Source organism: Bos taurus, chromosome 11 (assembly GCF_002263795.3).
Source record: "Bos taurus isolate L1 Dominette 01449 registration number 42190680 breed Hereford chromosome 11, ARS-UCD2.0, whole genome shotgun sequence".
NCBI classification, from domain to species: domain Eukaryota; kingdom Metazoa; phylum Chordata; class Mammalia; order Artiodactyla; family Bovidae; genus Bos; species Bos taurus.
The window spans coordinates 12000820-12019357 of NC_037338.1; the positions used below are offsets into that span (position 1 = coordinate 12000820).

The window sequence follows — 18538 nt, forward strand, 5'->3', positions numbered from 1 at the left end:
TATGTGCTCCCCTTTTCACATGGAAGCAAATTAAAATAGCCCTTTCAGGTGTTTTTTTTTTTTTTTTTTTTTAAACACTCTGAATAAACCTGTCTTCACTTGGATGCTGGGACAGTTAAAAGGGTGTTCTCCAGCTGCAGTCAGGGCAATGAAATTATAGGCTTTGCTCAAGACCAAATGGAAATATTGCTTCCTGTAGGCAAAGCCGGAAGAACCCTGCATGTGATTCCCTTCTTCCATTTCTCTCTCTCGTTCTCTGCGTGCTTGTCCATAGTTGTTTCTCAGTCCAAGGGTTCACTGTGTTTTGTTGTGATGGATGGGAAGGATTCTGTCTACTTTCCAGTGAACCTCATATCAGTCTCTACCATGGAAGAGGCACTAGATGAAGAGCTGTTTAACCAAATCATGGCATAGTAAATATTTAATAAAGAAAATAGAAGGTCTTTTCCTCTTTCTGTTGTGTAGACATATTGCCCCTATGAGGAAGTATTGTCCCAGCATAAGCTTTTTTTCCTATGAAACTGGACATGTTTCCACTAACATTTAGAGACCTGGGGATCAGTAATTGTATGAAATGCTCAGGGTGTTTCTGCATATAGGATACATTGTTACCTTTTATGAAGGAAAGAAATTCAGGAAAGGTCCTTCATCTGGCCTTCTCTTTTCCCACTAAGAGCAAGGATCACATGATCCTGACTTATTTGATTCCTGGTGTGACCTACTATAGCAACTATAATTTGACTTTGAGCTTTGTTAGCAATGAATTTTATCACTTTTATTTATATACAAAAACAAAAGGCCTTACTCATTTGCCCCCACTGAGTGGCAATACTGTGTTGTTTTTTTTTTTAATGTTTATATTCAGACAAGTCTAGACATGTGGGAAATTCAAAATCATCACTTGTGTTTTTATTTTTAAACATTTATTCATAACTCATGTTTGTTCTGGCATTTGTATGGCAGTCTGTAGCATGTGTTTGAAGAAAGGCAGTTGGAACAGTGTTGTGCAGTAAAAGTGGATCATACTGGATTATGATGTTCTGGAAAAGATTTTTGCCTGGAAAAGTCAGTGAAAAGAATATGTATACTATGATATATGATCCTATTTATAAATGTGTTATATGCACATATGTGTGTAGGTAAAATATCTGTTTAGAATAGCTCCCTGGTACCTCAGACAGTAAAGAATCTGCCTGTAATGCGGGAGACCTGGGTTCAATCCCGGGCTCTGGGAGATCCCCTTGAGAAGGGAATGGCTACCCACTTCAGTGTTCTTGCCAGGAGAATTCCATGGACAGAGGAGCCTGGTGGGCTGCAGTCCATGGGGTCACAAAGAGTCAGACACAACTGAGCAACTAAGCACACACACACACGAAGTAGTAAGCAGTAGCTGTCTCTAGGAGATGGGGATTATGAATGAGGTTTTTAAAAATTAAAGGTTGATTTATAATATTATCAACATATTAGTTTCGTGTATATAACATAGTGATTAAACATTTTTATAGATTATAGTGCATTTAAAATTGCTGTAAAATATTGGCTATGTTCCCTGTGCTGTACAGTATATCCTCATAGCATGGTTATTTTATATGTGCGTAGTGGTTTGTACCACTTAATCCCCACGCATGTCTTGTCCCTCTTTCCTTCCCTTTACCTATTGGTAACAATTTGTTCATTCTCAATATCTGCTAGTCTTCTTGTGTTTTGTAATATTCAATTGTTTATTTTTTTTATATTTCACATGTAAGTGATAACATGCAGTATTTATCTTCCTTTGTCTAACTTACTTCACTAACCATAATACTCTCTAGGTCCATTCATGTTGTCGCAAGTGGCAGAATTTCATTCTTTTTTATGAATGAGTAATATCCAATTGTATATATTTGCCATATCTTCTTTATCCACTCATCTGTTAATGGACATTTAGGTTGCTTCCATATGTTGGCAGTTGCAGATAGTGCTGCTGTGAACAATGGGATGCATATATCTTTTTGAATTATTGTTTTTGTTTTCTTCAGATCTGGATATATAAACATATAGGAACACGTATATCAGGCAACTCAAAATGTTTACCACTCTGTGTATGTCTGTGGATGACTATGAAAGTGCCATGGGTTTTGATTTTGAGACTACCCATAAATTTTAGCAGGCAGACAAATTTGCAAATTAGGAATCCATGAATAATAATTGACTGCATTTCCCCCTGATTCCTCTCTTATTAAATGACACCACCAGCCAAACTAGTTACCTAGGTTAGAAATCTCATGTCAGTTTTCTTTCCTTCATATCCTTTACCACATATATCCAATTGGCTTGTGCCTCTTTAAGTATATGTCAGAGTCTAATCCTTTTGTAGCTAATTTCCCCTTCCTTCATAGTGCTTACTACATTACAGCTTCCAGGTGTTTAAAACTAGAGTTGAAGTCCAAATATCGTATCATGATTCACAAAGTCCTCTGGCCTTGTCTCCTATCATACCTCTCCCTTACATGCTGAAGTTCCAATTGTGAAGAACTTCTTTCAGATCATGGAGTGTGTGATATCTTTTTTCATTGAATCTCTCTGTCTCTACAAGGAACAGTTTTCCCCCCTTTCTGTTTACCTGGCTTATTCTTCTGAGTCATTCTTCAATTATGGGTATAAATGTTATTTTTTTCCTGAGAATCTTTCTCTAACATTTATCCCTCCCCCATTCATGTGCATGCATACACACACACACACGCACACACACACACTCAGTTATACATTCCACTCCAATCCATAGGATTTTATTGTTTATTTTAATATAATTGCTTATTTAATTTCTAGTCTTCCACTGTAGACTAGAAATTCACTGAGGAGATTCTTAGTGTCTTTCACATGGTAAGCACTTTATATACTTTGTAACTGATTTTTCTGTAATAATTAATTAATTATCGTATAGTCTTTGGAGCACTGTCATTCTAAAGACATAAAATGAAAACGAAAACAACTTTTGCCTTGCCTTCCTGTTGTTTTGTATCTTTTTGTTTATACCTTTATTAGCTGTTCAGGTGACTTTTTTGGTTTGTGTTTTGCTTTTTTTCATTTGAGTGGTTAAAGGAGCTTGAGGCCGTAGTGGCAGGACTCTATAGAGCATTGTCTATTGACCTATTTGTGAATAGGCAGGCACTTCCTCAATTACTCAGCTGTATTGGGCAGACATCTATTTCTCAATTTCTTCCTATAAGCATTGAGTTGACAAAATTGGCAAAAGAAATAGAAAAATCAGAGGTGAATTTCTTGAACATTCACTAGGGAAAATCTAACTCAATTTTGTAAATGGAGAAGCCAGACCTATTAGATAAATTGGTCTTTTCTTATGTTTTAATTTTATTAAAAAACAAAATGTATATAGTTTAGAATTAAGTAGAAGTTCATGATTTGGTTTTTATATAGAATTTCATCTTGTTTATTTTTTATCATTTATGACAAATAATTAAATTAGTATGCTACTGCTAAGTCACTTTAGTCATGTCCGCCTCTTTGCTATCTTATGGACTGTAGCCCTCCAGGCTCCTCTGCCCGTGGGGTTCTCCAGATAAGAATAGTGGAGTGGATTGCCATTTCCTCCTCCAGGGGATCTTCCTGACCTAGGGATTGAACCCGTGTCTCCTACAGCTCCTGCATTGAAGATGGATTCTTTACCACTAGGCCACCCGGGAAGTCTCGGTTAGTCCCGGTTAGTATGCTGTGTCCTAATTAACAAGGCTTTCCCTAAATTCTCAACTAAGTGTATCTTGGCTCAAAAGTATGTTGAAAGTGTAATGTCACACTCACATAATAAAGGGCCTTTTAGGGCTGTTAACCTTAAAATGAAATGTCCTTCACTGTGTACAAAAGGTAATTGACCTTTAATAATACCACTATGCTGGAAAGTGGTGACAAGTAGGGAATAACTTAAACAAACCAACAGACAGTTTCCACTTCTTATTTCTTAAATATAATTATTTGCTACCTCACTAGCTTATGGACTAAGAAAGTCTTGAAATAGCTGTCTTAAGGTTTGTTTTCATTTTTTAGACAGAAAAATTCAGATGTATATAGTTGTCAAAACCTTACTGTGTTAAAATATTTGATTTTAAGCTACACCAAGAGTTGTCAAACCATGACTCTTGTGTTAAGTCCATCATATTGCCTGTTTTTGTATGACCTTGTAAACTTTTACATTTTCAAATGATGGGTGAAAAATAATTTTTTATCCCTCGAGGACTAATATTTTATGACAGGTGAAAATGGTTTAAAATTCTAATTTCAGTTTCTACAAATAAGGTTTTATTGGAACAGAGCCATACTCATTTATATATTGTTTATGACTGCTCTTATACAACAGCAGCAGTGTTGAGTAGTTGCATCAAAGACTGCATGGCTCAACAAAGACTATTTACTATTCTACTCATTACAGAAAGCATTTGCCAACCACTGAGCTACACTATCAAGTGTGCATGATTTAGTACCTTAAATAGCTTTTCTAGTTTAAGGATAACAAAGAAGTCATGTTGAGTAAGATTCTTCAGACTTTTGGGAAGGTGAAAAAAACTGAAGGTAGATAGTACATGGAAAATCTTCCTTCTGTGCAGGGGACCTGTGTTCAATCCCTGGGTTGGGAGGATCCCCTGGAGAAGGGAATGGCTACCCACTTCAGTATTCTTGCCTGGACAGAGGAGCCTGGCAGGCAATGGTCCATAGAGTCTCAAAGAGTCAGACATGACTGAAATGATCAACACTTTCACAGTAAACCTTATCTTCACATGGGTGGGGCTTTCACTTTCATCATTGATTTCATCTTATGTTTTAAATAAGTATTTGCATAGTGGTTATTATTTATCTAGACAGTATTCTAAAAGCTTTATAATGCTTCATAATCTTTATAACAAACATAGGAGGTTGGCATCTCTACAAATAAGTGAGCCATAGCATGTTTACTAGTGAAAGGTAAAGAGTTAAACAGTGGAAGTTAAATTAATGAAAGGGAAATTATATAGCTAGTTGTATGAGTTATACTGTAGGAGGAAATGGCAACCCACTCCGGTATTCTTGCTGGGATAATCCCATGACAGAGAAGCCTGGCGAGCTACAGTCCATGTGGTTGGAAAGAGTCAGACACAACTGACTGACGGAGCACATGAGTTACACAGTTAGTAAGGGCTAGGCCATGATTGGAATAAATTCATCTGGTTCTAAATTCAATACTGTTAACCGCTATACAATGCTGTCTCTCCCTTTCTACTTTTGTTTATTTAGAAAAGTCTTGGGTTGTGAGTAGAGTTTAATAAAAGAGGAGCATCATGTTTTAAAAGTTTTGAGTTCATATCAGTTTCTAGGATTGTTATAATCAAGTACCACAACTCGGTGGCTTAAAATAAGAGAAATTTCTTCTGTCACTGTTTTGGAGAGTAGAAATCCAAAATCAGGATGTTAGGAGGCTGTCCTTCCTCTGAGATTCTGGGTAGAATCCTTGCCTCTCTGCAGCCTCTGTGGTGGCCAGGAGTCCTTGGTGTTGAGATGTATCAATCCCATCTCTGCTTGTGGCTCCAGGTTGAATTCTCCCTGTGCTGTCCTCATATAGCATTCTCCTCTTCTTATGAAGACACCAGTTATGCTAGATTAAGGATCACCCTGTTATAGTATGGCTACATCTTAATTTAACGAATTATACCTGTAAAGACTATTTCTAAATGGTCATGCTGTGAGGTCCGGGGAAGGACATTAATTTCGAGAGGACACTATTCAACCCCAGTTATAGAGCATATAAATCAGCTCTTGTTTTCTAGAGTACCTTTCAGTTTAAGCCCAAAAACCCTGAATGAAAAGTTACAGGGCTTTGTTTCTTCCTTTTTGGTGTTAATCCTGTGCTAGATAATACTCTGTCTGAGAAGACTGACATTATTCTCAATTGCTGCCTTTTTCTTGCCTTCTTTTGGCCTCTTGCTCATAATTTATTTGAGGCTAGATTTTATTCTGGAATTTTCTTCTGGGATGTTCTGTGATTTTTTTTTTTTAAGGATCATTTTCTCAACTGTTATTATAACCTACAAGAATGTTGGTTTGTTTTTTTCTTGTAAATTTGTGATAATTAGTTCAAAAACCAACTTTGGTGTTTTTGGAGGTTGAGTTCCGACAGTTTCCTCTGAATAATCTTGTGTCCATTTCTATTGGGATTTGTAAGTTAGGTTCAGTAAGTTCTAATAATTATTTTTGTTTTTTCAATGGTTATTATTGTTTAAATGACAGATTGTGAGAAATGTGGGACTGCCTTAGCTTCTGACCTGGGAGCTTCTCTTTTCCCACGAAATACTAGAGTGGTTGGCCCAATTGTGTCAACCTATTTCCTTTCATTTGTTTTGCAGGGGGCCCGGGAAACATTTGAGAACTACTACCGAAAACAAAGGCGAAAACAGGCTCGTTTGGTGCTCCAGCCTCCGTCTAACATGGTAGGATAACCACTTTTATTTTTCTCCCTTTTTCATTTTTCTTCTATATCTTTTAATTATTTTCCACTTGTGATTCCCCCCAGCCCCAAATTGTCATTTGGGGACCACTTTTGGTGGCCATGACTTGCACTAAGAAAGTAGCAACTAACATTTCTTGATTGCTATGTTTCAGGCATTCTTCTAAGTACTAGATATGTATTGTCTCATTTTATCCTCACTGTAATCCTATAAAGGTAGGTTGTTGTTGAGTCACCCAGTCATGTCCGACTCTTTGCAACCCCATGGACTGTAGCACGCCAGGCTTCCCTGGGCTTCACTATCTCCTGAAGTTTGCTCAAACTCATGTCCATTGAGTTGGTGATGCCATCCTACCATCTCGTCCTCTGTCAACCCCTTCACTTCCTACCCTCAATCTTTCCCAGCATCAGGGTCTTTTCCAATGAGTGAGTGCTTTGTGTCAGGTGGCCAATGTATTGGAGCTTCAGCTTCAGCATCGTCCATCCAGTGACTATTCAGGATTGATTTCCTTTAGGATTGCCTGGTTTGATTGCTTTACTGTCCAAGGGAATCTCAAGAGCCTTCTCCAGCACCACAGTTTGAAGGCATCAATTGTTTCATGCTCAGCCTTCTTTATGGTCCACCACTCACATTGGTACATGACTATTGGAAGAACCACAGCTTTGAGTATATGGACTTTTGTTGGCAAAATGATGTCTCTGCTTTTGAATATGCTGTCTAGGTTTGTAATAGCTTTTTTTACAAGGAGCAAGTGTCTTTTAACTTTATGGCTGCAGTCCCCACCTGCAGTGATTTTGGAGCCCAAGAAAATATAGTCTGTCACTGTTTCCACTGTTTCCCCATCTATTTGCCATGAAGTGATGGGACTGGATGCCATGATCTTTGTTTTCTGAATGTTGAGTTTTAAGCCAGCTTTTTCACTCTTCTCTTTACCTTCATCAAGAGGCTCTTTAGTTCCTCTGCACTTTCTGGCATTAGGGTGGTGTCATCTGCACATCTGAGGTTATTGTTACTTCTCTCGACAATCTTGATTCCAGCTTGAGCTTCATCCAGCCCAGTGTTTCACATGATGTACTCTGCATATAAGTTAAATAAACAGGGTGACAATATACAGCCTTGATGTACTCCTTTCTCAATTTGGAACCAGCCCATTGTTCCGTGTCCAGTTCTAACTGTTGCTTCTTGACCTGCATACAGGTTTCTCAGGAGGCAGGTAAAGTGATCTGGTATTCCCATCTCTTGAAGAATTTTCTATAGTTTGTTCTGATCCACACAGTCAAAGATTTTAGCATAGCCAATGAAGCAGAAGTAGATGTGTTTCTGCAGTTAGCTTGATTTTTCTGTGATCCATCTGATGTTAGCAGTTTGATCCTCTGCCTTTTCTAAATCCTGCTTGGACATCTGAAAGTTCTTAGTTCATGTACTATTGAAGCCTCGCTTGAAGGATTTTGAGCATTACCTTGCTACCATATAAAATAAATGTAATTGTGGGGCAGTTTGAACATTCTTTGACATTGCCCTTCTTTGGAATTCAAATGAAAACTGACATTTCCAGTCCTATGACTACTGCTGAGTTTTCTAAATTTGCTGATATACTGAGTGCAGCACTTTAACTGCATCATCTTTTAGGATTTAAAATAGCTCAGCTGAAATTCTGTCACCTCCACTAGCTGTGTTCAAGACGCTTTCTTGGTTGCACTTGACTTCCCATTCCAGGATGTCTGGTTCTAGGTGAGTGATCACACCATCATGGTTATCTGGGTCATTAAGACCTTTTTTGTATAGTTTTTCTGTGTATTCTTGACACCTCTTCTTAATATCTTCTGTTTTTGTTAGGTCCATACCATTTCTGTCCTTTATTGTGCCCATCTTTGCATGAAATGTTCCTTTGGTAATTTTCTTGAAGAGATATCTAGTCTTTCCCATTCTATTGTTTTTCCCTGTTTCTTTGCATTGTTCACTTTAGAAGGATTTCTCATCTCTCCTTGATATTCTTTGGAACTCTGCATTCAGCTGGGTATGTATGTTTCTTCCTTTCTTCTTTTTACGTTTGCTTCTCTTCTTTTTTCAACTATTTGTAAGGCCTCCTCAGACGACCATTTTGCCTTTTTGCATTTCTTTTTCTTGGGGATGATTTTGATCACTGCCTCCTGTACAATGTTAGGAACCTCTGTCCTTGGTTCTTCAGGCATTCTGTCTGTCAGATCTAATCCCTTGAATCTATTTGTCACTTCCACTGTATAATCATAAGGGATTCGATTTAGGTCATCCTTGAATGGCCTAGTGGTTTTCCCTACTTACTTCAATCTAAGTCTGAATTTTACAATAAGGAGTTCATGATCTGAGCCACAGTCAGTTCTCGATCTTGTTTTTGCTGACTGTATAGAGCTTTCCCACCTTCAGCTGCAGAGAATATAATCAGTCTGATTTTGGTACTGACCATCTGGTGACGTCCATGTGTAGAGTTGTCTCTTTTCTCTTCTGTTGTTGTAACAGGGTTTGCTATGATAAGTGTGTTCTCTTGGCAAAACTCTGTCGGTGTTTGCCCCACTTTATTTTGTACTCCAAGGCCAAACTTGCCTATTATTTCAGGTATCTCTTGATGTCCTACTTTTGCATTTCAATTCCCTATGATGAAAAGGACATCTTTTTTTGGACACCTTGTTAGTTCTAGAAGGTCTTGTAGGTCTTCATAGAACTGTTCAGCTTCGGCTTTTTCAGCATTAGTGGTTGGGGCATAGATTCGTAGGTACTCTTATTGTATTTACTTTATAGTCTTGGGAATTGAGCCTTAAGAAATGAATTAGCTGATTTGTGTCTTTATCAAAACAAAAACAATAACTTCTTTCTTCTTTGCTTTTTTGTAGCATGAAACTTTAGATGGCTACAGGAAGTATTTTAATCAAATTGTCGGGTGGGTATTTGTGTGTGTGTCTTAAATTTATACACTTTCAATAGTTTGTACACTTTTCCTGAGACTTGGAAAAGTATAGCAAGTGTTCTTTGGGAATTTATTTTTTTTCCTTTATTTAAATTCTTAAAACAAGATTTGGTTTTGAATATCTGATAATTTTAAAGGAACATCTATTTGTTTCAACATTATATTGTTGGAGAATACTTTTTACGGAGAAAGGAAGAATAATGTTGAATTATAACCTTATTATATGTGATATTTTGCTTTTCCATTATTGTTAAGAGAGAACCCAGCAATCAACAAACGTTGGCACTTTTTTTTCTAAAAGAGCCAAATAGTAATGTGTTTTAGGTTCAACAGACCAAACAGTTTCTGCTATTCAGCTTTGTTGCAGTACAAAAACAGCTATAGACAATATGTACATGAGACACAATTGGTGTGTTCCAATAACACAGCATTTATAAAAATAAGCAGTGTGCCAAACTTATTCCATGGACTGTGTCGTTTGCCACCCTCATCTTGAGAATACATACTAGTTTGGAATTCCAGTTCCCCAATAAGCTTCCCAAATATAGGCAGCTTATTCTTATTGCAAAATAGTGATTTTGTAGTGAAAAAAGGGAAGTAAGTTGAATTGTTCCATGAAATTTCTTTATTTTTCAAATTCAGATTGTTATACTGTAACTGGTAACTTTATTAAAGTGTTATCATGAGCAATTCTCTAAAGAATTGTTTTAATTAGTATGACTATTTAGGTAAGATAACTAAAGATAATTTCAGATGCATAAAAATTAGGACACCACAGCAGAATGTTAAAAAAATATGTGTGTATTTTTTTACCTTTGTGCTATATCTTTTCAACACTTTGATGAAAAAGTTTTATATAAGGGGAATTGTTTTAATATTTTGTGTGTTGGATTCTTAAAATAATGGGTGTTTTAACTTTTGTTGTTTTTTGTAAAATGTTTTAATGGCCTGGTATTTTTACTGTAGTGAAACTAGTCTCCTTCATCTATAAACATTTTTTTCTTCCCTTTTAAATTCCAGGATAGCATGGTTAACATTTAATGCAAATGTAATTCCAGTTTACAAATGTAATTCCAGTTTATTGAAGTGATTAAAATGATATCATGATCAAAGGTATAATTCCAAGTCTAATAAATGTGATTTTGTTTGTTATACCAAGTAACTTTCTTTAAGAAAAACACTAGTATTGCCTTCAAATTTAATGGCAGCTCTTAATGTTTGTGACATGCTGAAAATAGTAATCAAACTATTTTCTGACAGCTGTGCTTTCTTTTTTTCCTCAATCTTAGCTTTTTTGTGGTTGAAGATCACATTTTACATACAACACAGGGCTTAGTAAATAGAGCCTACATTGATGAACTGTGGGAAATGGCACTTTCAAAAACCATCGCAGCACTCCGTACTCACTCGGTATGTAAGACACCCAAGAGAAATTTTTACTTCAAGCTAATTGTCTCTACAGTATTCAGTCTTCTACAGCTTTAAAATCATCCTATGAATACCATTTACTCATGAAAGATGTATGGAAGTAACCACTTCAAACTGCATGTTCTCTAATGCTAAGCCCCCTTTATGGATGTTCTTTGCATTAAGAAAACAACAGCTAACATTTACTGATTGTTCTCTATGTCTCAGGCATTGTTATTGTATTGTTACTGTGTAGTGCATATATATTTCATCTTCACTTCATCTTTCTGAGGCAGATACTGTTTTTATATTTGTCATGTAGACTGCAGAACAACCTCAGAGAGGTTAAGTAACTAGCCCAATATCACCCAATAAGTGGTAGAGCTTGGATTCGAACCTTGACAGTATGGCTGCAGACCCTGTGTTCTTAGCCACTACACCATAGTGCCTTTGTAATGCCTATTAATACTGGTTTGGAGTTCACAGGTTTATTCTTACTCCATAACATTTTAATAAGTTGCCCGATTTTCAGTGTCCATGCTCTATTGATCTGTTTTATGACAGCATCAATTTTAAATGGTAATCTACTTTATTACAGGTGGGGAATCCTGGCTCTGAATTATTCATTTATTCATTCATTCAGTATTTCTTGAACAAGGATTACATGTTGATGATAGCAATACAAGAATGAATAAGACTAAGGACTTTGTTCTCAGAGAGCTGTATTATGACTGGGGAGATTCCCAATAAACTAATCAATATCAGACAGTGATAATGCAATGCAATTAAAAGAGAGTGATATATTAGGACAACAAGGTGTCTGATTTTGATAAGTTGATATGACGTGGCATTCTGAGATATAAATATCAAGGAGTCAGTATTTGTGCAAAAATCAATTAAAAGATCATACTATAGGTATAAGGAACAGTAGTGTAAGGACTTTGTGGCATTATTATGTATGAATGTGTTTCAGGAACAATAGTGAGAAGTTAATAATAAGAGATAATTTGGTATTTTAAAAATTTCAAGAAATGGTTCTAGTATGCATATTATTTTGTTAACCAGAAGCTTAAAAGTCATTCATAACCCTACAAGTCTCTATCCATTATCAGGTGTTCCAGAGTAAATATCATGTCTAAAATCTAGAACTGAAGGGAGCGTAGCCACTTTAAAGGAAACTGAACAATGCTCCAAGTAGTTAGAACATAAGACATAGAACCCTAAGGAGGTATGGTAAGAAGTAAGAATAAAAAAAAATAGGAAGATTTCACATTATATAGGGCCTGGTTGACCCTTTAAGCAGTGAGTTAAGTGGAATATGTGTGTTCGGGACAGGAGTAGAGTAAATTGGAGTGAGAAGATCAGATTTCTATTTTTAAAAGATTATTCTAGCTAAATAATGGATGAGGGATGAGAATGGATATGGGGAGAAGAGTTATTGGTAGGCTGGTCTAGTATTCCAGACAAGAGATGATGATTGCTGGACAAAAGTGATGGTAGATATGGAAAGAAGTGAATGAGTTTGAGAGATATTTAGGAAGTAAGATTTATAATACTTTGTGAGGGACTAAATATAAGAGATAAGGTTAAAGAAGTATCAGGGCCTAGTTTACGGTTTTCTTCTTTGGATGATAGTGTTGGTATTGATGGTTTGGAGTGGGAAAGTCATAAGTTACTTTTGGATACGATTACTTTAGATGCTTTTGTGCAATTAAAGTAGTAGGCTCTGTCGTTGTGGGTCAGTCGCTGTCATTTCTGACTCTTGTGACCCCATGGACTGCAGCACACCAGGCTTCCCCGTCCATCACCAACGCCCGGAGCTTGCTCAAACTCATGTCCATTAAGTCACTGAAGCCATCCAACCATCTCATCCTCTATCATCCCTTTCTCCTCCTGCCTTCAGTCTTTCCCAGCATCAGGGTCTTTTCTAATGAGTCAGCTCTTCACATCAGGTGGCCAAGGTATTGGAGCTTTAGCTTCAGGATCAGTCATTCCAATGAATATTCAGGATTGATTTCCTTTAGGATTGACTGGTTTGATCTCCTTGCAGTCCAAGGGACTTTCAAGAGTCTTCTCCAACACCACAGTTCAAAAGCATCAATTCTTTATCACTCAGGCTTCTTTATGGTCCAACTCTCACATCCATAGAGGACTACTGGAAAAACCTTAGCTTTGAGTAGACAGACCTTTGTTGGCAAAGTAATGTTTCTGCTTTTTAAAACACTATGTGGGTTTGTCATAGCTTTTCTTCCAAGGAGCAAGCGTCCTTTAATTTCATGGCTGCAGTCACTATCTGCAGTGATTTTGGAGCCCAAGAAAATACAAGTAAATTTTCTCAGCAAGAAAATACGCTGTTTTCTTCATCATACAATCATATTTATTATCATTAAGAATAGGACACATTGCAAGTGTGCTGATTAAGTTGTATATCTATGGAAAAAATTAATTTAATTTAATTTTCATCTGTGGATCCACTGTATATTCTTTTGAACTAAAGGGAAAATGACACAACTACTTTTAAAAAATAGTTCTGCATCAGTCTACAGAGGCATAAAGAAATTAGTCGTCTCTTAGGGCTGAAAGTGGGTATGAGGAATAATGAGGTGATAGTTTAAGGGGCACAGGGTTTCTCCTTGAGGTGATGAAAATGTTCTAAAGTTGATTATGATTATATTTGTACCCATCTGCAAAGATATTTTTAAAAATGTAAAAAAAACATTGAATTATATACTTTAAGTGGGTGAATTGCATGGTATTGAAATTGTATTTTAACATAACCATTAAAATATAACTCAGCCTTACATTCATTTACCCACTGAACCATATTTATCCATTATGAGATAGTGTAGTTGATGCCCATATACCAGTTCCATTCTATGATAACTATTTACTGTATTATATTTTCAGCAAGAAAGACAGATAGACAACCCAAACATCAAAACAAATCTCAAAAGGAAACATTTTATCTGAGTGGTTATTTTTTTATAAGAATTCTATATTATTCCAACTTTCTGTCACTAATTAAAACTCTTCATATTTTCTAATTGAATTATCAATCTTTGTATAAATTAGAAACATTTTGAAAGGTATATTATTCTCAATGCTGATTTCAAGAAAAATCTTATACAATCCATTTCACATAGATTTCAAATTTAGCAGTACCTAATACATTTTCTCAGCAAGAAAATACACTGTTTTCTTCATCATACAATAATATTTATTATCATTAAGAATATGACACATTGTAAGTGTGCTGATTAAAGTGTATATCTATGGAAAATTTTAATTTAATTTAATATTCATCTGTGTATTCTACTGTATATTCTTTTGAACTGAAATAATATACAGTATTCTTGTTTTAAAATAATAATATGCTAATACAGAATTCATATAAGAAATGGCTTCATATTGGAAGATCTGTTAATATAATTGCTAGCCTGGCTGCTAGTAAAATGATAGGCCGATCATCTGATAATACTGGAAAAATACTTTTTTATAATTTAAATTATGGAACAATGTAATCTATAGGCAAAAATCCTCATGTTTTATAGCTATTAAACATTAGACATCTTTTCTTATTATGTGATAGGCACACAAGAGTGTGTACTGTGATAGTGGTTTGATACACACCCACAGCCATATTCACCCTCTCACACACCCGTTTTTGAATCAGAGGGTATACTGAGAATATGTGTCATTCAGCTCCCCTAACCAAATTGACATTGAAATAAAATGTAAGAAAAACTAAAAGGAAAAACAGTTCAAAGTGTACCTCTATAGGCTAGAAAATTTGAAAAATTTCTCTGAACTTAGAAAATCAGATGGAATCAGAATAATGACTCAGCCTGAGGAAAGAAAATATTGGATTAAGTATGAAGTAGAGGGTTTTGTGGCAGCCCACTCCAGTACTCTTGCCTGGAAAATCCCATGGACGGAGGAGCCTGGTAGGCTGCAGTCCGTGGTGTAGCTAGGAGTCAGACATGACCGAGCGACTTCACTTTCACTTTTCACTTTCACGCATTGGAGAAGGAAATGGCAACCCACTCCAGTGTTCTCGCCTGGAGAATCCCAGGGACGGGGAAGCCTGATGGGCTGCCATCTCTGTGGTTGCACAGAGTTGGACATGACTGAAGCAGCTTAGCAGCAGCAGCAGCAGCAGAAGGTTTTGTTAAAGCAGGAAATGTTCCAAATGGAATCTACTGCTAAGTCACTTCAGTCATGTCTGACTCTGTGTGATCCCACAGACGGCAGCAACCAGGCTCCCCTGTCCCTGGGATTCTCCAGGCAAGAACACTGGAGTGGGTTGCCATTTCCTTCTCCAATGCATGAAAGTGAAAAGTGAAAGTGAAGTTGCTCAGTTGTGTCCGACTCTTAGTGACCCCATGGACTGGAGCCCACCAGGCTCCTCCATCCATGGGATTTTCCAGGCAAAGTACAATGGAATCTAGGAACACTCTAAATTCAGTAAACAAATGTCATGAGCAGGAATGAGCCTGGGAGAAATCTTGGTGGAAATAATTTAGAGATCTGCCTTATATGCAGAATACATCCTGCAAAATGCTGAGCTGGATGAATCACAAGCTGGAATCAAGACTGCTTGGAGAAGTATCAGGAATCTCATATATCCAGATGATACCACTCCAGTGATAGAAAGTGAAGAGGAACTAAAGAACCTCCTGATGAAGGTGAAAGAAGAGAGTGAAAAAGCTGGCTTAAAATTCAGCATTCAAAAAACTAAGATCAGGGCATCCGGTCCCATTACTTCATGGCAAATAGATGGGGAAACGAAGGAAACAGTGGCAGATTTCATTTTCTTGGGCTCCAAAATCACTGAGGATGGTGACTGTAGCCATGAAATTAAAAGGTGCTTGTTCCTTGGAAGAAAAGCTGTGACAAACCTAGCTGCTGCTGCTGCTATTAAGTCACTTCAGTTGTGTCCAACTATGTGCGACCCCATAGGCGGCAGCCCACCCAGCTCCCCTGTCCCTGGAATTCTCCAGGCAAGAACACTGGAGTGGGTTGCCATTTCCTTCTCCAATGCGTGAAAGTGAAGTTGCTTGGTTGTGTCTGACTCTTAGCGACCCCATGGACTGCAGCCTACCAGGCTCCTCCATCCATGGGATTTTCCAGGCGTGAGTACTGGAGTGGGGTGCCATTGCCTGCTCTGTGACAAACATGTATTAAAAAGCAGAGACATTACTTTGCTGACAAAGGTCCATATAGTCAGCGCTATGGTTTTTCCGGTAGTCACATATGGATGTGAGAGTTGGACCATAAAGAAGGCTGAGCACCACAGAATTGTTGCTTTTGAAATGTGGCTCTGGAGATAACTCTTGAAAGTCCCTTGGACAGCAAGGAGATCAAACCAGTCAATCCTAAAGGAAATCAACCCTGACTGTTCTTTGGAAGGACTGATGCTGAAGCACCAATGTTTGGGCCACCTGATGTGAAGAGCTGACTCATTTGAAAAGACCCTGATGCTGGGGAAGACTGACGGCAGAAGGAGAAGGGGGTGATAGAGGATGAGATGGTTGTATCCATCATCGCCTAAATGGACATGAGTTCGAGCTAACTTTGGGAGACAGTGAAGGACAGGGAAGCTTGAAGTGCTGCAGTCCATGGGCTCACAAAGAGTTGGACAAGACTGAGCGAGTGAACAACAACATTTACATGATATAGAAGACATTAATAATCAAAATGAATAGCTATTCTTTAGCAAAAACAAGTAATTCATGGACTAGGAGAAAAATTTATGAAATAACAATCATTTCTCATTTTAGGAATATAGGAGGCTAGATTATTCATAGCAACTGTTCAGCTTGAAACAACTAAAAGTACTGTAATATGTAATATGCATCATATAAGACATTAAGTCTCAGAGTGCTTAGTAAGGTTATTAAGGAATTTATCAGGCCAAATCCAGGGGAAATTGAGAGTCCAGAAGTTCAGAGTGATACGCTGAAATACATAAGCTGCCTTTCCCTTGAGGTTGCTTGTTAGTCCAATTTGTACTCAGATTTTATAGTCTCTTGGGCCTACCTGAGATAAAGAGTCTAGTATGGTGCCCTCCCCACATTAAGCTGGAGAAACTATTCCTTTCAGGTTAAGAATGTATCTGAAGTAAGTGATCAGCAGTCACAGTTCTTCCCCCAAAGAGATCTTCAGGTTTGGGGAGTTTTATCTTAAATTGTTATCTATATAAATTCTTGGAGAACAGAAAAGGAAGATACTCACTAACTCATCTTATGAGTTGTATGAGGTGTGAGTAATCTTGATAATGAAGCTAGAGAAGGATAGCATAACTCATAAGCTCATAAATATACAGGCTTATTCATAAATATAGTTGTATTTAGTAAAGATAGAAATATAAATAAAAAATAAACCTTTGAAAGGAAAAAGGAAAATTGTCATTTTTGCTGATGATATATTTTAGTATATTGAAAATCCAAAGAAATTTACAGAAAAAATTATTCCAATAAATGGAAGAGGTTAGCATATTCTATGTTGCAAAATTGTCTCTTTATATCCAGGAATAAAATTTAAAAAATTAAAAATTTTAAAAGATAAAAATTGATACAATAACATATATTAAAAGTAGTAGAAATATACCTAACATAATATGTCAAGACCTAAATGGAGAAAATTCAAAAATATTTTTGAGAGATGGAAAGGAATTAAAGAAGACCTAAATAAAACTGAGAGTAATAACATGTTCAGTGATTGGAAGAGTTATTGTAGATATCTACTGTCTTAAAATTTATCTATAAATTTAATTCAATGCCAATTAAAATCTCCATAATCTTATTTTTGGAAAGATGAGTACCTTTGCAATTAGATTTATAATATTTTTAAGCCAGTACAAAAGCAAAGAATAGCTAAGAGACTCCTTAAGACTGAAGGCAGTTGGTTTTTCTCTACCAAATATGAAGACTCAATTTAAAAATCTTACTAAATCAATACCAGACCCTCTGGTACTGTCATTGGATAGATAGAACAGAATATAGCCCTCAAAAAAAATTTGATATTTATCAAAGACTGTTGCTGGTCAGTGGGTAGAGAACAGACTTTTCAATGAATAGTACTAGAACAATTGATTATCAGTATGGGGGAATTGGAGAAGGAAATGGCAACCCACTCCAGTATTCTTGCCTGGAGAATCCCAGGGACAGAGGAGCCTAGTGGGCTGCCATCTATGGGGTCGCACAGAGTCAGACACAACTGAAGCGACTTAGCAGCAGCAGCAGCATGGGGGAAATAATTATACCAAAAAAAAGTTTCAGGTTGATAAAATACCAAAATGTGAAATGTAAGACCATAAATTCTCTACAAGATAGTGTAAGATAATATCTTTGTGGTTTAGGATATGGAAGAAATTCCTAACTAAAATACAAAAGAGACACTAACCATAAAGATTCATACATTAAGCTACATTAAAACTAAGAAAAAAACAAAAAAAAAATTAAAGATACTAGATAAAATAAGATATATGATGAGAAATGATATCTTCAACAGAATATCAGCAAAGAACTAACATAAAATATATAAAAATTTTCACTATACATCATCACAATAGAGACAAACATCTCAGTAGAAATAAGAAGCAAAAGATTTACAGTTATTTCATTAAGGAAGGAATTCACTTGGCTGAGAAACATGTGCTCAACTTCAGTGCATCGGTGAAAGGCAGATAAAAACAAAATGAAATAGCATGTAAAAATTA

General features: G+C 36.6%; 1 protein-coding gene across 5 annotated transcripts in view; it reads left to right on the forward strand.

The window, feature by feature from the left end:
• The window catches only part of EXOC6B (exocyst complex component 6B), a 721824-nt gene that overhangs the window by 375044 nt on the left and 328242 nt on the right, over window positions 1-18538 (forward strand). For all 5 annotated transcript variants that reach the window (XM_005212511.5, XM_024999183.2, XM_059891507.1 and 2 more), the window contains exons 9-11: window positions 6369-6452; window positions 9338-9384; window positions 10701-10821. In XM_005212511.5, coding sequence (XP_005212568.1) covers window positions 6369-6452; window positions 9338-9384; window positions 10701-10821 — 252 coding nt within the window. The remainder of the gene's footprint in view (window positions 1-6368; window positions 6453-9337; window positions 9385-10700; window positions 10822-18538) is intronic.